Here is a 23,835-nt window from a genome sequence, read left to right as displayed (position 1 = left end):
GTAATCTCATCACATTGGGAGGCTGAGGCAGGAAGATAACTTGAAGCCAGGGGTTCCAGACGAGCATAGGCAACATAGCAAGACTCCTGTCTCTACCAAAAAAAAAAAAAAAAAATTAACCAGGCATGGTGGCATGTATCTGTAATCTTAGCTACTTGAGAGGCTGAGATAGGAGGATCACCTGAGCCCAGGAGTTTGAGGGAGCAATGAGCTATGCTCATTTCACTGCACTCCAGGTTCGGCAACAGAACAAGACCCTATCTCTAAAAACAAACAAACAAACAAGAAACCCTTAAATAAAAATCATAAATAAAATATTAGTGTTATCAAAATTCAGTCATTAAACATTATTTTATGATTAAAAAAGACAAAATCACGAAGGTGTAGAAAATATATAACTTTATAAACATTACATTTGGAATTTCTTTTCAATAACAGTAAGTTTGAGCTAGTTGTAGTTTTGTTGTAGAATTTTTGGTTATCATGAGATTTGGCATCTAAAGTAAATGAAAGAGATATAATTGTTACATGTTCTGGTGTACTCCAGTGGTTTTGACAAAGTATACATATAGATGTTAGAAAGAAAAAAATCCTAACTTAACAATTTGTTGCAGTATTCTCATTGTTGCATTTAATTGAAAACATGAAGGGAAATGTAGAACACTTCTGTGGGTACTCACCATTGCAGTGAGTCATAGTACCAAGCTATGGAAGTCTTTATAAGAATGCTTGTAGGTTTATAGAATGTTGTGGAAAAACTAGGTGAATCTGAACGTTTGTGTATTGGTGTTACCCTCAAACCCCAACCCTTATCCTTTCTCCTCCTATCCATCTGTAAAAAGCAAAATACATGACGGAATAAAGGAAGAAGGGGAGGGAGGAGAGGGGAGAGAGAAGAGGAAAGAGGAGAAGAGATAAGGAAGGAAAAAAAGAAAGGGAGGGAGGGAAGGAAAGAAAAGAAGCTATTCTAATGATCGACTTGTGTTAAAAAGTATTTCTATTTTGGAAATGTTTGCCAATAAACCAAAAAGAATTTGGCATTTGGAAATACCTTCCATAGGCATAGCCTATAATCAAATCCACAAAACTTTAATAACTAGCAACTTGAAACTCTGCCTTGAACAATGTAGTATCTGTAAAAGTTAGTCAGCACTTTCCTATTTACCGTACTCAGGGCACATAGTAATCTTAAGTCTTTCAATCTTACTGATCTTCACCTTTACAGCTCTTTCAGAAATATTTGTGCTAATTAATACTTACATGATTTAAGTATTGACTTACCCATATCTAGTACATATCAAATTATAATAGCCTTTTAGTTTTCTTGCTTCTGAAGCACCTAGCATCCTTATAAATTTCTTCATTACTCATTATTGTCCTCAAAAATGGCTCTTCAATTGAAATTGTGGTTTCCTATATTTCCTGTGTCATTCAATTAATGTATTTCTCCAAGTCTAACCATAAGGACTGTTACCACACACCACGGTTCCTAACAGATGGAAAATAATTATGTTTTCACTTAATAATCCCTCTGCTAAGCATTTAAGGCAGTGTCTCTGGAAGCTATCTCCCCTTACCCCATCAGTATGTTGAAATGGCTGGCTACCTGAAATATAAATGATAAAAAATCTGTTTCATATCTGACATTTTAAGTTATCAGGCATTTTCTCTCAATAACATAATCATTGAAATTTTCCAAGATAACATATATAGAAGGAGAAAGATTTTTATTGTGGAGATTAGAAAAAAAGCAATACAGCATGTTATAGTAGATTGCATAAAAATAGGGCAACACTTGATTTTTATAATTTTTTACCTGTTTAATCTAGCTATTAAGAAATGCTTCATTTTTAATTTTTAAAATTTATTGGAATCCTGATTCTGTTTATTTATTTTTTTCTTTTTTTTCCATTTTTTAAAAATTTCAGCATATTATGAGGGTACAAATGTTAAGGTTACATATATTGCCCATGCCCACCCTCCCCCCTTGAGTCAGAGCTTCAAGCATGACCATCCCCTAGACGTTGCATATCTCATTCATTATGTTTGTATATACCCATCCCATTTTCCCCCCTCCCAGCCACCTGACACCCGATAAATGTTATTCCTATATGTCCAGTTAGGTGTTGATCTGTTAATACCAATTGCTGGTGAGTACATGTGGTGCTTGTTTTTCCATTCTTGAGATATTTCACTTAGTAGAATGGGTTCCAGCTCTATCCAGGAAAATACAAGAGGTGCTATATCACCATTGTTTCTTAAAGCTGAATAGTACTCCATAGTATACATATACCACATTTTATTAATCAACTCATGTATTGATGGGCACCTGGGTTATTTCCAAGGAAATGCTTCATTTTTTATGACCACATTTAACTGCCTTTAATCTAACCTTAAAGGTAGATACTAGTTCCTTTGCCCAGAGCTTGAAAATAATCAGGAAGAATTCTCAGGCAAATTTGGCCTTAAAAATATTTTATCCTGTTATCTCTTGTTCAGATTTCTTGGGACCTGGAAATGGATGATAATACGTTGTTTATTTCTATTTGCTAGACAAAGCTGCTACTGTTTTTTTCTCTGGCAGAAGTGGCGAGTAAGTGGTGAACTCATGAATCCAATGATACATCATTTCTGCGCAGATTATTTATGATGCATATGTTAAGTCATTGTCTTTCATGATGTATATATATATATATATATATATATATATGTATGTATGTATGTATGTATGTATTTAGCTCTGAACGTTTGTTCAGTCTCTTTTACTTTGAGGAAACCTGTTCTTGGTTGACTTGACTTCTTGAGTGGTTTGATAGATATTTGAACAATTAAGTTCTGCATCAGTTTGCACTATGACTAGAGTATTTCAAATTAGCTCAGTTGTGAGTCATTTCTAGAAATGATGATTCCTCCTTCTATATCTAATTTTATGTCCAGATGTTTTTGTTATAGTCTGGGCAAAAGCAGGTCCCCACCTAACTTACAGTCTTATTTTTTAAAATACTGAAAGAAGCCCAATTGTTGGAGCATGAGTGAAGGGTAGACTAGTAAGAAGAGATGAGGTGGGTGAGAGAGGCAGGAGTCCAATCACAGATAGCTATATAAAGACCATAATAAAGGGCTCAGATTTTATTCTTAGTGAGATGGGGAGCCATTTAAATGGGAATGACATGATGTGGTATATATTTTTAAAAGATCACTCTGGCTGCTAAAGAGAAAAACTACATGACACAGGAATAGAAGGGATACCAGAAAGGAGATGCTTAAGAGTAATCCAGACTGTTGGATCATAGTAATTGAGGAGATGGAGAAAAGGGGGACAGATTGAAAGCATGTTTGGCATATAAAAGTTTACAGGACTTGGTGAAAGACTGAATGGAGGCTTTAAGGAAAGCAAGTATCAAGGATAGGCCAGACCTGATATTCAGTTCATGCTATTGCAATGGCTACCTAGGTCTCTGTGTGATTCCTATTATGATGTATCAGTGCTTTTGCTGTATCTGATGAGCCAAGGGTTTGGGCTTCAAATCGGTGGAGGAAAAACAGGGAGGAAAAAATTTAGAGGGGAAAAAAATCAACGTTTTGTTCATCTATATGATATAATGTTCCCTGATTAATGAGACCATTTTTTAAAAATTTCAGATATTATTGGGGTACAAATGTTTTTGGTTACATGTATCACTTTTGTAGTACTTGAGTCAGGGTTATAAATGTGACTGTCACCCAGATAGTGTTCATTGTGCCTCTTAGGTAGATTTTCACCCATCCTCTCCATCCCTTCCCCCTGCTTGACTTCTACTGAGTTCTACTTCCCTTTGCAGATGTGTGCTCATCAGTTAGTTCCAATTTAATAGTAAGTCCATGTGGTGTTTTGTTTTTCCATTCTTTAGATCAGGCATTCTTAAACTGCGGCCCGCGGGCCACATGTGGATGTTTTTGCCCGTTTGTTTTTTACTTCAAAATAAGATATGTGCAGTGTGCATAGGAATTTGTTCATAATTTTTTTAAAACTATAGTCTGGCCCTCCAATGGTCTGAGGCACAGTGAACTGGCCCCTTGTTTAAAAAGTTTGAGGACCCCTGCTTTAGATATTTCACTTAGGATAATGGTCTCCAGTTCCATCCAATTGTTGCAAAAGGACTTAGTTCATCCTCTTCCATGAGTGTGTAGTATTCCATAGTATACACATACCACATTTTATTTTTGTTTTTATTTGAGACAGAGTCTCAGTCTGTCGCCTGTTTTTGGAAGCTGTTTTATTATTGCTTCAATCTTCTTGCTCGTTATTGGTCAGTTCAGGAGCTCTATTTCTTCCTGGTTGAGTCTTGGAGAGGTTGTGTGTTTCCAGGAGTTTGTCCATTTCCTCTAGGTTTTCGAATTTATGTGTGTAGAGATTTTCATAATATTCACAGATAATACTTTGCATTTCTGTGGTATCAGTTGTAGTCTTTCCTTTTTCATTTCTGATGAGCTTACTTGGGTCCTTTCTCTTATATTCTTGGTTAATCTAGCAAGAGGTTTATTGATTTGTTTATCTTTTCAAAGAACCAACTTTGTGTTTCATTGATCCTATATTTTGTTTGTTTGTTTGTTTTCCACTTTGTTTAGTTCTGCTCTGACTTTATTTCTTTTTTTTCTCCTGGCTTTGGGTTTGGTTTGCTTTTCCTCTTCTATTTCCTTGAGATATGTTGTTAGATTGTTAATTTGTGATCTTTCTGTCTTTTTCATGTACGCATTTTAAGGCTGTGCCTTTTCCTCTTAGGACTATTTTTGCTGAATCACATAGATTTTGACAGCTTGTGTCCCTCTGTTATTCAGTTTGAGGAATCTTTTGATTTCATTATTGAAATCCTGAATAAATCAGGAGCATGTTGTTTAATTTCCATGACTTTGTGTAGAATTCAGTTTCTCTTGGAGTTCATTTTTAGTTTTTTCCACTGTGGTCTGAGAAGATATGTGGTATGGTTTCTTTTCTTTTTTTTTTTTTTTTTTTGAATTTGTAGAGACATGTTTTGTGGCCTAAGATATGATCAGTCATGGAGAATGTTCCATGTGCTCATGAGAATGTATATTCACTAGTTTTGGGGTAAGATGTTCTATAAATGTCTGTTAGGCACATTTGTTCTAGAGTCCCATTTAAATCTAGTATTTCTTTATTTTCTGCTTGGATGATCCATCCATTTCTATTAGTGGGGTGTTGAACTCCCTGGAAATTACAATGCTGCTATTTATCTCTTTGCTTAGATCTAGTAGAGTTCGCTTTGTGAATTTGGATGCTCCTGTGTTAGATGCATAAAGGGTCTTCTTGTTGAATTACTCCCTTTAACATTATATAGTAACCATCTTTGTTTTTCTTTACTGTTGTTGATTTAAAGTCTATTTTATCTGATATGAGAATGGCTATACCTGCTTTCTTTTGGTTTCTATTTGCATGGAATATTTTTTTCCATCCCTTCATCTTGAGTCTGTATGAATCCCTGTGGGTTAGATTTGTTTCCTGGAGACAGCAGATACTTAGGTTGTTTTTTTCATCCATTCAGCCATGCTGTGTCTCTGGACTGGGACATTCAGACCATTCACACTGATCAGTAGAATTGATATATGGGATGCTTTTCTGTTCATCCTGTTTGGTAGCACCTTATTGTTTTGTTTTACCTCTTGTGCTATTGTTTTATATGAGCTCTGAGCTTTAGCTTTTGGGTGGTTTTACACTGGTGGGTATCTGTTGTGCAGATCTATGTATAATGCAGTTCTGAGTATTTCCTGCAGTTCAGGTCTGGTCTTGACAGATTCTCTCAAGTGTTTGCTTGTCTGGAAAAGTCTTTATTTCTCCTTCATATATGAAACTTAGTTTCGCATGCTAAAAAATTGTAGGCTGGCAGTTGTTCTGTTAAGATTGAAGATGGAGCTCCAATCCCTTCTGGCTGGTAAGGTGTCAGTTGAGAAGTCTGCAGTTAGCCTAATAGGTTTTCCTTTCTAAGTTACTTGATGTTTTTGTCTTACAGCTCTCAGGAGATCCTCCTTTATTTTTATTTTGGCCCATCTGATGACTATGTTTCTTGGTGATTGCCTCTTTGCAATGAATCTCCCAGGTGTTCATTGAGCTTCATGTACCTGAATGTTAAATCTCTGGCAAGACCAGGGAAGTTTTCCTCAATTATTCCCTCAAATAGGTTTTCCAGCCCTTGTGCATTTTCTTCACCCTTAGGGATGCCTATAATGCTTATATTTGGTTGTTCTACATTAATCCCCTGTTTCTTCTAGGCTTTGTTCATTCCTCTTAATTCTCTGTTATTTTTTACTCAATTTGAAAGAGTTGTCTTCAAGCTCTGAAATTCTTTCTTCTGTCTTATCTAGTCTATTTTAAAACTTTCCACTGTGTTTTGTATTTCCTTAAATGACTATTTCATTTCCAGAAATTCTGTTTTTTTAAAAATATACGTTGATCTCTTTAGTGAATTTTTGAACCATTTCCTGAATTGTTTTTCTAGTTTCTTTTGAGTTGGTTTTCCATTTTCTCTTGGATTTCACTGAGCTTCCTTATAATTCACATTGGGAATTCTTTATCTGTCATTTCAATATTTTCATTTTGGTTGATATCCATTTGTGTTCCCTTTCTGGGGTGTCCTTTTGCTTTGATTTTTCATACTTTTGGAGTTCTTTTGCTGATTGTTTCTCATCAGGAACAGCTGTCACTTCTTATTTTTGGATTTTTTTTTCTTTAGATGGGGCTGTTTTTCTCCCCCCTCACTCATAAAGTTGTGTCAGTAGCATATGTTGGGTAAGAACCTTTGGCTTTGCTTGTGCATACTTTGATGGCTATCTAGTATCTGGATGGATACCATGGTTATATCCTTAGTGTAGTGGTTTTCTCAGTTACTGGTTGTAGGCTGTAGCAGTGGTGAGCTATATGTGTGGGCAGATTCCCTCTTTGTGATAAGGGTGGATGGAGGTCTTTGAAATCCCTTCTCTTTCCCCATCCCCATGGTCATCTTAACAGTGTGAATTGTATTGGCATGCCTCATTTAGTCTCTGAGACAATAGGTGGTGCTTGTGGGCAAGAATGAACCACACCCTGTATGACTAAGTCAGTAAATACTGTAAAGGGCTGTGAAAATTGGCCTCCCTGTCAGTAGGTGGTGCTTGCCAGAAGGAACAAGCTTCAGTGTTGTTTGGAGGACCTGTGATCGGCTCTAGCCTATCAAGAGAAGCACTTGAATGCCCCAGGTGGTGGGTAGGGCTTTGAGACTTTCATGTAATTCCTTATTCTCCACCACAGCAGAGGCAGGTAGGGGAGTGAGGCTGGGTGGAGCTGGCTCCACAAAAGCTGGAAAGGTAGCTTTTTCGGCAGGGGTCAAAGATCTGTCCCCAAACTTCTTGGGAAAGTGTGCTTGTTGGAATGGGGCGATCTGAGATTCACAACCTGGCTGCATCAGGAGCATATTTTGCTCCTTTCCCCTCTTTTGTTACACAATTTCCCTCCGATGTCTGCCAGCAGGCAGGAGCTCAAACTAGCTAAGATTCCCCTATAGTGGCACGGAGGGCAAGGAGCTTCCTGTCCAGGATCCCACCCTGGTTTTGGAGTGCAGCTTTCCTGTGGGGAGAAGGGTACTCTGATTGTGCTGCAGCTGGGGTCCATACCATGCTCTCTTTTCAGTTCTGCCCATGCAGGCTCCCTCACCTCCTGAGATTAGTTCACAAATCTCCATCTGTGCTCCCAAGCAGCACGTTTGAGTCCTGGAGGTATGTAACGTGGCCTGTGGGCCTGTTCCTACGACCCACAATCAGTCCTGGACCATGCCAGGAAGAAGCGTGCTGGTCCCAAGTTGCCTATGGGGTACTCAAGCAAGTTTGTCCCTTGACTTCGGGGTGTGCCCTGCTCTGATGGAGCAGCCAGGCAAGCAGCACCAGGGAGGGCCAGTGAACAAGGAGCTCACAGTCTGAGCATTCTTTAGTCTGTTGCAGGTCTTTAAGAGGAAAAGTATGAGCCCCACTCTCGGTGGAAGCCCCTTTGTTGTGGATGCACTGACAGAGGGGAGGCAGCAGCTCTTGAGAGCCCTGGCTCAGGTGTATAGCAGCTGTGGGCAGTGGAGGGGCAAGAGAGGAAGTCTGAATGGAGGAAGCTAGCACTCTGGTCATCTCTGTCCTTATCTCTAGAAGGCAATCTGTCTGAAACACCCAGGTTCTGGAGTCATGCAGATCCCCTGGGACACACTGGCCCCCCCGTGGCTCCTGCAGTCTGGGCCGCAGTAGGGAAATGTTTGGGAATGAGCAAGACAAAAGCTAGGGGCTGAAGCCTTCTGGGGAGGACAGAGGCATACAGTGGATGGAGAAGCAATATGGTCTGCCATTTCAGCTCAGGTCAGTGGTGATGGGACGTGCCCCAAAGGGGCTGGTAGTCTGGTGCGTTGTCTTCAAGAAGCTCCCAGTTCACTGATGGCAGCAGCTTTTGGGCTCCTGAGGGTAGAAAGGCTCACCAGCAGCTTAGGAGCCTGCCAACTTCTAGAGATGTGAGGGAAGAAGAAACAAACTGCTCTACCTACCCTTTTCGCTGGACTCAAAGCCTCTCAGGGGTTATCGCTGCCAATTTTTTGCTCCTTGTTCTGTTCTGCAACTTCTTCCTGTGGAATCTCCTGTAGGTTTTGGCACTTTTCCCTTGGAATTATACCCGATCTATGTTTACTTTTTTTTTTTTCTTTTTCATCTAAAACTTTTCCTTCGTTATGAGACGATCTGGCACCTGGTGTCTCTGGTCAGCCATCTTCTGATGAGACTTTAAAAAAAGCAGCTTCATGAAATTTTTCTGAAACTTTATTCAAACAATGCCAAAAACATTACAGACAGCAGTGTTTCCAGATAGTTTTACATAACAGACATGATTCTTACTCCTCCCTCAACTTCTAACATCATATCCACTAAAGAACTAGCAAATTAGCCTTGAGTAGCTTATATCAGAGTTTTTCAGCCACAGCACTATTGACATTTTAGATGGGATAATTCTGTTTGAGGGGGTGTCCAGTACCTTATAGGGTATTCAGCAGCATCCCTGATCCACTAGATGCCAGCAACACCAACTCTCAGATGTAAAAACCAAAAATGTCTCCAGATATCATCCCTGGGGGGCAAAATTGTCTCCAATTGAGAACTACAATTTTATATTAAGGAATAGAATTTTCTAGCATAAGGCTAATAGTAACAAAAGTAACATTTATTAAGCACTACCAGAACCAGTAGAAAATTATTACACTCTACTAAAATTGTAAATCACAATAACGTATGAAGTCCTAAACTTATCTTTAAGTTAAATATAAATATAAGTCCACTCCATAGTTGTTTTATGTTGGACAGCAGCCTTTTGTGTATGAATCCACTGACTGGATTTCCCAGTTGTCATGATACATGATGCATTTTCTACCATTATTAGTTTCAAGTACTCAAAGTGAGACAAGAACTGGATTCTGCTTTCATTCATGCTTTTTATTGATATATAAGTTTGTCCTGTCTTTTAGTTTTCTTACCCATGCCCAATTTAACCACATTTTAACTAGGGATGAGAAGAGGGGAGCAACTAGCTTTTTAAAATGTTTCTATTGCATTCAACCTAGCTTTCACATAAAACCAGTAGTCTTTTATGCTCCCAGATCAAGGGGCTGAAGTTTCATAATTACTCTGAGTATAGCAAATAGGTTCTATGATCACTGTCATTAGCTTTTTGTAAGCATACAGTTCATCTGGTGGGACAGAAGCACAAAGTTGGTATTAGAGCCTCCTAGCCACAGCCTTATGCCATGTGATAAGTCAGTATGCCTGTTAGCTAGTTTTATCAGCTGTAAATTGGTTGAGAGGGTACTATATGTGCTCAACACTATATAAAGAACTCTACTTGCATTATCTCTTTTAATCCTCACAAGAACCCTAAGACATAGATATGTTAATATTTTTGTTTTGCCTTTGAGAATACAGAAACATAAAGATGGTAAGTGTCTTGTAGAAGGTTACATACCTAATAAAAGGACCAGGATAGGATCCCAAGGCATTCTAATATACGCCTTACCATTTTATCACAAGTCCAAGGCCATGGGGGTTAATATTCTATAGAGCACTAGACTCCAATCTGATTCATTATCACAAACTACACCTTTGAGTCTTGACCTGTCATCTTCAAAGTAAGTGCTATGGCAAGAAAATATGGGAGATTAATATAAATCTATCATTTGAAACAATTCAAAGATGGTATCAAAGATCAGTGACTCCAAAGCATAAATTCCATACATTTAAAGATAACTCACACAAATACTACCTATATTTGTTTCCTATTTCTGTGGTAATAAATTACCACAACCATAGTGGCTTAAAACAGCATAAATTTATCATCTATAGGTTAAAAGTCTGACACAGGTCTCATGGGGCTAAAATGAAGGTGTTGTCAGGGCTGCATTACTTTCTGGAGGTTCCAGGGGAGAAACTATTTCCTTACCTTTTCTAGCTTCTAGAGGCCACTCAACATTCCTTGGCTTGTAACCCTCCTTCCCCTCACATTCAAAGCCAATAGTTGCATCTCCCTGACCATTCATCCACAGTCACATCCCCCTGACTCTGAACTGTTCTGCCTCTCTCCTCCACTTTTAAGAACCCTTATGATCACACTGGGCCTATGTGGATAATACCAATAATCTCCCTACCTTAATAAAATGAACCTTAGAGCCTTGGCACAGCTTTGAGCCACAGTCTATTCCTGTTCATCTCTATTAATTTTACCTGTTTTTATTTTCACAAGGTGATGAGACTGAAAGTTTGATTTGTATGAGAAATCAGTCATGACTGAATTGCTTAATATATTAGAATAGTCTGTCCTCAAAGTCCATGAAAATGCATCATCTGCATAATTACAAATAATTATAGCTATATCAGGAGTCTTTTAGTTTTCTAATAGTTGAGTCTAATCAGTCTCATCAAATTCTACACGAGTTTCTAACATATGTATACATGTATTTCTTATAGAATATATTTGATAGGTGATACTTTAGTAACCAAATTCAAGATACTGTACAAAAAATAATTCTCATTAAAGCTTTCTATTTAGGACTTCCCTTGAAGGTGCTGTTTTAAATAACTAGAAAACATTAAAGAGATTGTTTCAAAATAAATATCATTCTGTTTTTTATTTGTCATGTTCATCCAGAGTATATATTCAGACAATGGCTATTTATTTCTGATATGTCTCCTAAGGTGGTTGTCCCTTTGTGTGATAGGCAATGAATTTAACTGTCTTTGGCTCCTTGAGATTTTTATAAGTTTTTATCTAACATTTATTTAATGGAAAACACTGAATTGAAAGTAATCACAGTGGTGCCTATGCCAACTGATGTATTAAAAGACTGCCAGTTCCTTTAAAGACTTTTAACTACACTAGAACTCCAAAAAGTTATGAATTAGTAAAATTCCATGATTATAAAGGTGATAAATTCAACAGTAATACAATTAAAATGGCAATGATAGTATTGAATACTGTGTACCTGGCCCTTTCTTCATATCACCTCATTTCATCCTCACAACCTGCAAGCTAGATAAAATCTTTTTAAAGATAAAGAACTGGATGTCAAAGGCTAAGCAATTTGTCAAGTACCACAGAACTGGTCAACTTTGGAGATATGAAGCCCAGTGTGTCTCATTTCAAACTGGCTTATTATGTTCTAATATGTTTCCATTTTTATTTTAAAAATGATCCGAAGACTTTGAGAAATGTTAACAGTCAAAAATTTTGTTCTTCAGCATAAAATATTTCAAAACTAGGATTTGAATACAGTTACTTAAATGATTCTTATTAAAACTTCAGGTCCTGGAACTTGAATAGCAAAGTAAATCTTTGAGTCTGACAAAAAACAAAAGTCATCATTTAAAAATAAATTAAAAAGCATTTAAAATAACAGGGAAGACTTAACTTGAAAAGTTTGAAAACTTAAAAATACTTCTCTACATATTTTATTTATAATTTTCTGTTACAGGAGATGAGTATGATGTATGTGCAATTTGTTTGGATGAATATGAAGATGGAGACAAGCTCAGAATCCTTCCCTGTTCCCATGGTATGAGTAATTACATACTGCTTTGAATTTACATACAGACTAATTCATATTCAGGTTTAATATTACTGGGGAAGAGACAGAAAATGGTTGTTAGCACTCAGTAAGCTAGGCCCTATACTAATTAGTGGTCTCATTAAAGAATGGAGATATATTTATAAAAACTTACAAACTTTTTTTCTCCTGCTGTCCCTACATGATGCATACAAAACACTGAATATGACAAGAGATTAAATATTAATATGTCCTCAACCACAGCATATTAACTAAAGATGTATAATTTGTTTCAACAGCTTATCACTGCAAGTGTGTAGACCCTTGGCTAACTAAAACCAAAAAAACCTGTCCAGTCTGCAAGCAAAAAGTTGTTCCTTCTCAAGGCGATTCAGACTCAGACACAGATAGTAGTCAAGAAGAAAATGAAGTGTCAGAACATACCCCTTTACTTAGACCTTTAGCTTCCGTCAGTGCCCAGTCATTTGGGGCTTTGTCCGAATCCCACTCACATCAGAACATGACAGAATCTTCAGACTATGAGGAAGATGACAATGAAGAGACTGACAGTAGTGATGCAGAAAATGAAATTAATGAACATAGTGTCGTGGTCCAATTGCAGCCTAATGGTGAACGGGATTACAACATAGCAAATACCGTTTGACCTTCAGAATGAGGTTGGTATTTTCCCTTTAAAATGTTTATTTAGGTATATACTGTAATTTGATTTTTTTTTTTTGCTCCCTTCAGAGATTTCTGTAGAAATAACTTACTTTTAGTATTCTACAGTTTAATTGGATTACTGAAACAGGCTTTTTGATCCAGTACTTATCTGCAGGAGTGTACTTCATTTCACCAATAAGTAATAATAGACTGGTGCTGTAACTCAAGCATCAAATCAGTTCTTTTGGAATGAAATATAGCCAAAATATATTTTTTAAAATCCTCAATATAGTTTGCAATTAAGATCTAGATCAGAGTATGCAAATGTTTTGTGTTTCACACACGAGGTCAGTGCTGTGGCCACTAGCATGAACTAAGCCAACTTCCACCTCCATGAAGTTACCTAGAGTTGTTGAGTTGGAATGTGTTTGTTCTGCTATTTCCCCAAATTGCCATCATTAGTGAGAGGTAACAGGTAATTTAGCATTTTTCTTATCAGCACAAAGAAACTGAAAGCTTTTTCCTTCCTATTCTCAAGTAGTTTTATCCTGATAGGAACAGTCTATATTAGTGCAGATTTCAAAAGTTGTTTTTTTTTTTTAAGGTTTTTAATTCTATAGTGTTATGTATAAATTTGATTCAGCAGCTAAAGTAATAGCTCTGGACTTTACTTACTGAATTTCAGTATCCTTAAGGGTTTTGTGTTGTGATCAAAGCAAAAAGAAAATGCTGCATAAAGACACCAAACTTTCAGCAACTGCTAATACTCAGATCATATACCTCTTAATAAAGAGCAACTTATACTAAATAGCCCTGCTAAACTATGTACAGAGGAAATTGTTCAAGTATTAAATTTAAAAGTAAAAAAAGTGCTTATGTTTAACAGAACTAATGATGTATTGAAACAATGTATTATGAAAGGCTAAATTATACATCATTGTAACTATGTAGAAAATGTAGACTAATGTATAATCAAAATGCTAATAAGAACTTTTATACGGCCTTGTAAGAGGGGAGTCTGAATGTTAATAAACATGTTTTCCACTTTAAGAACCAGTAAGTGTTTGTTCTACTGTAGTATTTTTACTTACCACATTATCCTTATTTATATGCTATCAAGGGATAATGACTGAAGTCATATAAACAAACATCACCTTAGAACTGGCATCATCAGGCAACTGGGTAATACCCAAAAAAGTTAAGACTACAGCCCAAATCTTTCAAAAGCAGTGTACATTATCTTACTGTAAATTATGGCACATCTTTATAGTAGACTTCTATATAGCCTTGAAAGAATAAAGTAGATATATAGATCTGACATGAATAAAAGCATGGTATAGAATAAGTATACCAGGTATATGGAGCCTTTTCTTGTAAAAACTTTTATTTTAAAAGAAAGCTAGAAGGGGAAATGTCATTCTAAATTATTTTTTTTAATGTTTATAATCAGTAAAAAAAAAATGGTATTTCTACTTTGAAAAATAAAAGATTCAGTATCAACTGCCTGGTATCACTTCATCCCTGTTCCCCCTTTTTTTTTTTTAAAGAAATAAAACACAGGCCTGAGAAATAAGACATCGGAGTTTACCATGGTAAACAGTTTGCAATATGGCATAATTGTATGGCTCTAACCTTTTTAAATCTGTTGATCATTTGCATAATTTAACCAACCTAAGGTAGAGTGTGAAGACAAAACATTGTGTTCTGTGTCAGGCACATAAATGTACAGTAAAAATAGCTTTTAAAATGATCATTAAATAAAAATCATACCTAAAATAATATTTTAAGGTAAAAAGGGAAAGTTAAAAGTCATAGTACCATGTAACACTATAATTATATTAGATGTTGTATTCCCTCAGTCCTTAATCCACAGTTCAAATCAAGAAGCTGGTTCCTTTAAGTTAAAAAAACAAATTAGTGTTGGAATTCCAAATTATTACTTTTAGTTGTGAAAAAAAAACATGAAGTACCTTATTTAACAGCACTAGTGTGTATTATTACTTCTCTTAATAGTCACTTGAAATCTTATGTAATTTCACAGTATAACCATACAGCTTTTTGAGTAGGACAGTAAAATTAAAATCTAATTTCTATTAAAAAAAAAACCCTAACTTAAAATTTTTCTGATTATAACAATAACATTTAAAACATTCGAAATCAAAATAGTCCCTGGAAACCTATCCCAGAGAAGAAGTTATCTTAATATATTGCCTTCAGAAACACATATGTAAAACACATGTGTATTAGATACTATATTTACTCTGTATGCAATGCCTTTTTATATCCTCATATTACTTAACATTCATTGGTGAGCATTTTCTTGTGTCATTCTTCAATGACTATTTTGTCCTATGGACATGTTTATTCAACCCATACCCCTTAAAGCTGAACCTTGTAGAAGTTTTCTAAATTTGGTTAATGTAAGTAATGCCATGTGATGGACATTCTGGTATACAAATTTGTATAGCTTCCTCTCCATAAGCAAAATTCTGAGAACTAAGTACAAAGTACACATGTATATATTTCCATAAATGTTTTTCTATTGAAATTGTACATAGAAGACCAATGAGATTAATTATTTACTATTTTAATAACATTTACCTTCTCCTACTCCCCTATCCATACTCTTTAACACACTCAGACACCCCTCCCCTTGCCTACTTATAGGTTAATTCATTAAGGGTTTCACAATTTTGGTTATTGCTTTCTATAATTAGTCATCCTAATAGTTCTTTACAATTTAAGTGTGAATGTATGTTACTGTAAAATCTCAAATCATCACAATCCAACCACCAAATTTCCATTTGTCCTTAACCAGGATTTTAACAGATCAAGATGCTAATACCAAGTTATTTATTGTTTTACAATTCCTAGGGTATGTCCAACTACCAAAACAGCCCCAAATCCTTACATTCCACATGTACAAATCCAGAACTAATGCCTGACAATTTGTCAAAAAAATTATTAGTTATGCCCAGTATATTTTATGTAAGGCAAAGAGATTAATTCCTATTCTCTAACACACTATTTCTCAAGGGGTAGCAGATAGGCACTTAAAATGAACCAGATTGACCCAGTGATTGTTTCTAAAAAGGGGTTTCTTGGGCTTATGGAATCTCCATCTCTATAATGAAACCCCAAAGTCCAAAATCTGCATTATAACTAGCTCCTCAGTTTCATTTAAGCCCACTAACTTTTGAGTACCCCTGCTTTAAGCTTCTGTTTGATAGCTGATGGTAATAATGATTTTTCCAAATAGTCCTAAATTTACATATTTTTTCAACTTCAATACATACCAGGGATCTTATGGCCTCTGGGATTAAACCTATTACATAGCTATGGTCAACATGTCACTCCCAAGCCAGAAAATGCAAAAGCATCCCATTTCTATTATATGCTGCCTAAGGAGTGTCTTCTGCTCTTACGTGGGAGGAGCCCTGCTGGCTGACTTCAGGCTGCTAATACAGTCTCCAAATCTAAAGTCATATGACATTTCAACACAGAAGAATCCACATGGTACAGAAACTCTTCTTGGTATGGAAGTCCTTACTACTCACTAGATTTCATATCTAGAGACCAGCAGGAAGAGGAAAATATTTCTCACAGATAAGTCAGTTTTCCTCACATAAGCCTGAAGATGAGCCTAAGATGACTAAAAGCCATGTGTAATAGATCAAAGCCCATTAAAAATAAATTCTCAGGCACTTATTTTATTTATAATATTACATGAAATGAAGTAGGCCATCAGCTCAATGTTTTTATTTTAAAATTTTATGCCTGCAGCAGACTTTGGCTTATTCTGTATGTTCCTATTGTGTCAAAAATCAACTGTAACAGTAAGCCAACAACTTATATAAACAACAGGAGTCTGGAGTATTTGGTTGGAATAAATTTATTTCATCTGTCTGTAAACAAGGTGTTTAATAGTTATGGCATTTTTTTAAATGCATATTAAATCAGATGAGTTAGACTGTATCCCAGATGTAACAAAGTGCAGGGAAAGAAATGGACAAATCAGCAACAAGATTTGTTTTTAAATCTGTACATTATCCACAAGGCCCAAACAATAGAAGCAAATACTAGAATGTCCCTAAGTAGTGCCATTCGAAAGAAACCCTTAATAGGTCAGTTAAAATCCATCTCACAATAGCAACAGTTCATTTTAACAATTGTATGGCACAGAATACATATGAAAAAAATTCATCACAAGACAGCCAAGTCCACAATAATGCAACTTTATATAAAAACTCAAGCTGCAAATAAAAATTGGTCCTATGAAGAACAAACTGGACACACTCCAGATGGTTATGTTGGGATACCTAATGTCCATAATGGCAGCCTTTTGCAGTTTTACTAAGAGTAGAGCTGGTGTGCAAAGAAAAAGACAGGAACAAAAATCTGAGCTATTGCAATGATGGAATGTCCCTGGGGATTCAATCAGTATGGTTACCATAAGGTGATGGGAGGAAGTGCTTTTTGCTCTTGTTTTGCCATTGCACTCTTCATATGTCTTGTAGACACGATGAAAAAAGGTTTGTCTCTAGCCAAGTGCAACAACAACACTAAAAGCAAACTACTGCAGCTCTCAATAGCTCATCAACAAAAGGGGTATTAATTGGTAAAATAAACCAAGCATTGCATAAAAGAAGATTGAAGCAAACCAAATGCCTATGTGCAAAAGAGAGGGGATGGGAAAAAGAGAGGAGTGAAGTAAAGATGCATGCACTTTTTCCTCCCAACCATGCGCTACAAAAGGAAGACTAAATGAGCCAAGTAAATGCTCAAAGTGCTGAAAAGACATTGATCAAATTAGAGATTGTACAACCGGCACCTTGCTTAATATTAACTTATTTTAGTAATCAATATCCCATTAATTGCTAAGACAAAGTGATGCCCAACTTGGCATGCCCCTCCCCCCAATTTCAAGGTATCATGCAAATCATTGTTGTGCTGCAATTATGTTGCCAGATAAGGGTTGGTTACATACAGTTGTTAACATACAAATGATCCATTGGGCAAACAGGAATCATGACATTAGAAAATAGGTAAAGAAAAATTAGCTACCATCTATAGTTTGGCAGCATTGTGACCATAATTGGGGTGGTGATGAAGACAGTTGCTAGGTAGATGGGGAGAGGCTGCTTACACATCAGACCTCCTCAGGTATAAAGCGAGTTCATATGCTTTCTTGTTAAGTGTGCCTCCGTGGACACCTTCCTTTCCCATGACTATAACCAATGCTGGAGTACACAAGGAAACAAAACAAAAGTGAACAGAATTATTTAAGCGGGGGAGGGCAGAAAGAAAGACACCTTTCCCCACCAACAGAGGGATACAAAGGAGACACAGGTTCATACCCCATCACCCTGCATTGCTAATAAAATTTCCAGAATTAAGACTTAAGCTTACAGCTAGGAAAGTTTAAGAGCAATTTTCCCCTAATACTTAACAGTCTGCCTAGCAGCTAGAACCCAGAGTCTCTCAAGTATTTTGCCATTGAGTATGCCTTCTTATTCAATCCGCCTCCATGGACCCCTTCTTTTCCCATTACAAAGACCAAGACTGAAAGAGAAAGAAGAAAAGTGTTTCAAAAGAAGTGTTAATCAAGAAAGTCACATAAGTTTTAGCAGACAGAACCCCGATTAATAAGTTAACATTAAGCTAGTTTTCCATGAACTGTCAAGCACTGAAGTCAATTAGATCTCCAAAAAGAAGAACTTTCAAACTTGTAATGTACTAAAAACAGAATAGAGTTAACAACTGACGGCATCCTGGAAGCCCAATCAACAAAGCAGCAAAGTTTTATACAACTATCTTTACACTAGAGCTGGGTGGAAAAAGTGCAATCATTTATCTTCTACTTTAGGGCAAAAAATTTCTGGTTGATGTGACTAATACACATTATTACTTGTCCCAAAAATATAAACTTAAAAAAATTGGAGTATTTACTTAAAAATTCTCCCCAAATTTAACATGCTTGATAAGTACAAACAAGTCTTACCAGTGAGGCTAGTGTGTCTGTTACTTCCAAAGGAAAATGAAGATGAAATTTTAAATAGCATTTTCAGTGCCACTCAGAAAAGGCCAAATTAAATGTATTTAAGGCTGTGCTTAATGATATCCTCACTGTGCTAGCTTTGTTTTAGAGTCTAAAATCCTGACATAGGTTTACTATTTCTAACAGGCTCTTTTGTGATGCTATTCAAAGTTCTATCCCCAAAATATATGTATATGTCAGATTTTATATTCACTGCCACTAGATGTCAGTAGTGCTGTACAGTATGAAAATCTCACTCTGGTTTCAAGTCTCATAGTTAATGCTTTTTAGCATATTTATCTCTTGAGCACAGCTAATGTTTAGAGAGATTTGTCTACTGTTTCAAAGTTATCTAATTTTACTATTAATACTAATAAATATCAACTCAAACCAGAATAAGTGTAACTTTGAGGACATTCACAGGGAGTTGGCAGAACCTTAGCATTAAATAGATTCAAGTCCCTTCACATGGTAAAGCTAGTCTTAAAATTAGATGTGCCAAGGCTGTGTATGCGCTACAGAAGCCCTCTTTTCTTACAAAATATTCATATAGGATAACACATTTAAATGTATTCATAAATCAAGTAGATGTCAACCTCAATTTTAAGTTTCTTTTGGATAACATAGGGAGACTTCCTTTAGTGAAGAGTTTCTATAAAGTTGACAATAGTCTGGAGACACCAGAATTTTTGGACCAGGTATAAAAACTAAATGTAATTCTCCTTTTCAAATCTAAATCTCAGACACACTTAGTCTTTGAAAATATTTTAGTAAATGAACTTATTAAAAAACCCTCACCTAACTATTGCTCTCTTCCCCAGCAAAGGTCCTAATAGAAAAATGAACCAATGTTAATTTTTCCTTCTTTATGCTGAGTGAAATAATCACAATGCTAGCAAGAAAGAAAAAAAAAAGAGAGACATCCAAAGGTCAAACACTCAAAGGGACTAAAATAATCAAATAATTTGAACAATTTAATGATCTGATACACTGTAGGAGCATCATTTGACATGTCAAGCAGTTTAGGAGACTTTTAATTTTAAGGTCACTAAAGCTGGAATGAGTTGGTATGAATGTTCTATTTTAGAATAAAATCAGGATCTGAGGCCATGCTGCATGTGCAGCTGCTGTAGAGTAGGTAAATTTAAAGCAGTACTTCTCTTCAGTGCTGGGCAGTTCACAAAAACCACCTTAATAGCCATTATGGACTAACTTTTATTCAAACTGTTAAAGAAACTGCTTAATAAGTTGTAATGTGGCATGCAACTTTTAAACCAAAAGAATACTTTGCTTACCTCTACCAGCTCTGCCGACAGCAACGTTGTATGTTGGCTCCCCACCTTGACTCTTTGTCCGGATGTCCATTGTGCAGTCACCATCGACATATAGACTATCTCTGATCACTGAGCACTTCTTTGCGCCAAGAGTTAAACCGTTGGTAAAGAAACCTTCCCGGTCTTTTCCTACAATCATATCTATTTCTATTGGCTGCCCCCCCCAAAAAAAAAAAGAAAAAGAAAAAAAAACATGAAGTTGTAGTTAATTCCTTTCAGGGCTCAATATAACAGGAAAGACTGTGTACTAAGTTTACACAAATACTACAAGACAGCCACATTTCACTAATATAAAATCAAGATTCAGTCTTTTCTGATTAATTACTTAATCCTACATGATTACATATGTACTATCAGTTAATTTGATTTCACAGTTAACAGAGTGGTCTGCTAACTAAAGACAAATATATAGAAAGAATTATAAATGGCTGATAGTTGACACTAGGCAAACTACAAACTTGAGTTATTTATAAACTATATCAAATCAGGTGGTACCTGAAAGTGCTTATGTAATGATAAAGATTAAGCTATAGACTCAACACAGCCTGTCTATCATATTCGGTCACATTATAGCTAGTCATGTTGTATCAAAGTTAAAGTTGTTTTAAAGTCTACTGAAATAAAGCCTGTGCTTAGCAGATTTGTTCACTTCTCCTCTGCTTGGAATAACTTGAAATATCCCTGATGGTATGAACTTCCATTCCTAGAACTCAGCACATTTCCAAATTCATATTTCCCTCCTATTTTTCTAGCCACACTCCTTTTTCTTTCCAACTTCCCTTCCCCTCCCATCTCAGTAATCAGTTTTCCTTCTGGGCTAACGCAAAGCGGATTCTGTCTACAGCACTGCAGTAGGCAATGGTAAAAAGAATAAAGAAAATGGAGGGAGATTGGGAAAGAAACTGAGGTAGCCACCAGAACCGGAAAGAAGAAAACGTGCATTCTATCATTCCATGAATAAGAAGGAAGGCGTCGCCCCCATCAGAACTGCAGAGTCATAGCAGGCCCCAGCCATTTCCAAGCACACTCCCGCAATCTTCCTAGCCAGACAGCGGGAACTCACACACAAAGACAAGAGGGCTGTGGGGGGGGGGGGGTAGGGGAAGTTGATCACCAGATGCCAGTTCTCTAAAAGAATTGTAGTCCACTGCGGGTAAAGGAGACCTTAAAGTACTACTATTAGACTGAGTTCTACAGTTAAAAGTTAAACCATGTTAAGTAGTTAAAAAAAAAATTAGCACCCCTAATTCTGGGGACTTGAATTTTGGCATTTGATGGGAAGAAAGCGTGGGGCTAAGAAATTAGGGGAATGGTACTTCACACAACTGTCACAATTTTAGAAAGATCCTTGGGCAGAAATAGGCAAAACAATAAACATAGTTGGAGGCTTAGTGACAAATATTCACCCAAACATGTGGCGACCAAGTCAAAAACCATCAAGTCACAAGAAAATCAGGCAATGTGAAGCATAAATCTGCATTAGCTCCTTTACTACCATCACTAAAGAGGGAGGGACTTGGAGAAGTGAGGTGTCCCCCCAGTCATCGCAGATTACTGAAAGCCCCCAAAAGCATCCCCTTTTTAGAGCTATGTTGCGTAACTGGGTATAACAGTATATCGATGAATCTTCATAGGAGGAAGAGAGAAATCAATGGCAGTTCGCCATCTTGGAGAATTAAAAAAAAAAAAAAAAAAAACAACCTATAGAGCCAGAGCTGAAGTGGAGATTCACGAATCCACCTACGCGGTCGGCGTACATTTCTCGCAAGCCCCAAAGGCCTGGACACCGGCAAACCTACGCAAAGTCGCTTCGAGAATCCCGGGGGCCGGGCCGCGGCCGCCGCCTCCCACAGCCTGAGGCGCGGGCGGCGCGCTGTCCACGAAGCCAGGGGCGGCCGGGCCGCCGGGTACCCTCCACCTGGGCCCGCGCGCCCCGTCCCAGATCCCCGACCCCCTCTTCCACCCCGGGACGAGCAAAGCAAGCCTCGGAGCTTCCAGGGGATCTAGAGGAACCGCACTGGGGCAGAAAAAGGAGGCCCCCCTCTCCCCAGCCGGTGCGTGCCCCCTTCCCCCACCCAGGCACCCGGACCGGCGCTGGGAACGCCGGGGACACCAGGACCAGGCAGGCAGGAGACCGGCCACCACCCCCACCTGTCAGCGCAGCCTCCGGCGAGGGGGCGTCCCCGGGCCTCGGCCTCTCCGCCCGCCCAGCAGCCGCATCCTCGGCGCCTGCCGCCTCGCACACCTGCCGGCTCGGCCCTCCATGCCCTGGCCCCGCGCTGCGGCGCCCCCGCAGCCGGCCAACCCCGACCGGGGTCCCAGCCGGCACTGGTCCTCACCGTAATGCTCTGGAAGACGCCCCCGGCCGTGGCTGCCCAGACGTATTTGGCGTCGCAGTAGCCGACAATGGCGGCCTCCTGGCAGCAGCCATCGCACATCAGGTTATCCACGTAGCTCTGCCAACCGGCCATCTTCGAGCCCTTCGCACTGCAGCGGGGACGGCGAGGAGCAGCAGGCGCAGCGGCGGCGGCGGTAGCGGGCGGCGACGGCGCGGGGGGAGGCGGGGCGGGGGCGGGGAGGAGGCGGCTCTGCGCAGGCACCGACCGCCCCCCTCCCCGAGGAGCTGCGGCGGGAGGACGCGGGTACGGCGGTGAGGGACAAGCCGCGGAGCGCGCCCAGCTCGGCCGCCCGCCCGCAGCCCCGGGGCTGACTAACCAGCTGCGGGAGGCTGCGGAGCGGCAATGCTGGCAGCGGCAGCTGCTCCCTACCGCAGCACCCTTAGTTCTCCGCGGCGCCGGCGGGCGTGCGCGCGCGCGTGCGTGGGATCCTTCCGCGGCGTTCGGACACGGAGGGTCCCGGGAAGAGCGGGGGGAGACCGAGGCGGGGGCGCGGAGGGATACCGCCCCGGGACAATCACGGCTGCCACGTGCGGGAGGCGCCAACCGGGTGCGGCGAGGGTGTGGGGGTGGCTGAACCTCGGACCCACGCGTGTCCCACGGAGAGGGCGTCTCCCGTGTCGCACTCAGCACCCTAGGGACAGCGGCGGCAGGGACGCTTCTGAGTCCCCGCGGCAGAGCCGCGATGCTCTTCTTTCCTCCTCCCGGTGTCCCGGGATGCGGAATCTTGAGCCTCAGGGTCGGGTTGCAGAGTTGCCCTGGTAACTGGAAGCGGAGCGTTTACTCTTTGTGGTGGGGACGGCTGGTGACGGTCGCGTACGTTATTCTCAGGAGTCCCCAATGAGACCCTCTTCCCTGGAACCCTCTTGTGCCTGGGCCCTGAAGGCAGCCCAGCGGGCGCGCTTCGGAGACCTGAAATCAGAGCAGGCGTCCGAGGCTCTCGGGAACGTAGCCGAGCTTTGCCGAGCTTTCATTGTTGCCTCGTTTGGGTACCAGGGGCCTCTCGTTCTGTGGATGCTTTGCCGGGAAGAGCCCCCTTAATGTTGCTAATCACGTGTGTGGCTAAATTGCTCGTAAATTCCAAATTAGCGATCTGTGTTAACTATTTGTTGGTTACTGGGAAAGTTACTGGTGGGTAGAAGAAGTTGTTGAAGGTGCAGAAAATAAAATGAGAAAGAGTTCACTGAATGAATTTCTTAACTTTGCTGCTCTGTAAGGGTAAAAAAAAATGTTGGGTCCCAAATCTGGGAAAGACTGTATTACAAGGCAAACGGTGGGTAGAGTCCCTGTGTACCTTCTCCTGTAGTCTTTAGTAGCCTGTGAGCGCT

The 23,835-nt window shown here is 39.0% G+C and overlaps 2 protein-coding genes across 4 annotated transcripts in view; one reads left to right on the top strand and one right to left on the bottom strand.

The window, feature by feature from the left end:
• RNF13 (ring finger protein 13) overlaps window positions 1–14,281 on the top strand; it is a 115,236-nt gene extending 100,955 nt beyond the window's left edge. For both annotated transcript variants that reach the window (XM_012782846.3, XM_076004665.1), the window contains 2 exons: window positions 12,006–12,086; window positions 12,377–14,281. In XM_012782846.3, the coding sequence (XP_012638300.1) occupies window positions 12,006–12,086; window positions 12,377–12,741 (446 nt within the window). In that variant the 3' untranslated portion in view covers window positions 12,742–14,281. The remainder of the gene's footprint in view (window positions 1–12,005; window positions 12,087–12,376) is intronic.
• Window positions 14,282–16,616: 2,335 nt separating this feature from the next.
• Window positions 16,617–22,781, bottom strand: PFN2 (profilin 2). Of its 2 annotated transcripts, none has more exons than XM_012782847.2 (3): window positions 22,451–22,781; window positions 20,073–20,265; window positions 16,617–18,302 (listed from the first exon to the last, which is right to left on the bottom strand). In XM_012782847.2, exons 1-3 carry the CDS (start codon window positions 22,580–22,582, stop codon window positions 18,205–18,207), a joined length of 423 nt encoding a protein of 140 aa, XP_012638301.1. In that variant the 5' UTR covers window positions 22,583–22,781; the 3' UTR covers window positions 16,617–18,204. The 2 variants fall into 2 exon arrangements, with proteins under 2 accessions (XP_012638301.1, XP_012638302.1); XM_012782848.2 differs by having other exon boundaries at window positions 16,617–17,980.
• Between the last annotated feature and the right edge of the window lie 1,054 nt (window positions 22,782–23,835).

This window comes from Microcebus murinus, chromosome 1 (assembly GCF_040939455.1).
Source record: "Microcebus murinus isolate Inina chromosome 1, M.murinus_Inina_mat1.0, whole genome shotgun sequence".
Classification (NCBI taxonomy): Eukaryota; Metazoa; Chordata; class Mammalia; order Primates; family Cheirogaleidae; genus Microcebus; species Microcebus murinus.
This window is presented reverse-complemented; position numbering and strand designations above follow the sequence as displayed.

What these genes read in the sequence shown, in the direction of transcription:
- PFN2 (XM_012782847.2), bottom strand. Translation starts at nt 22,582, where the DNA reads ATGGCCGGTTGGCAGAGCTACGTGGATAACCTGATGTGCGATGGCTGC. An exon ending in GCGTCTTCCAGAGCATTACG is followed by an intron (nt 20,266 to 22,450) that starts GTGAGGACCAGT and finishes TGGGGGGGGCAG; the next exon opens with CCAATAGAAATAGATATGAT. An exon ending in TGTCGGCAGAGCTGGTAGAG is followed by an intron (nt 18,303 to 20,072) that starts GTAAGCAAAGTA and finishes TTTCTCTTTCAG; the next exon opens with TCTTGGTCTTTGTAATGGGA.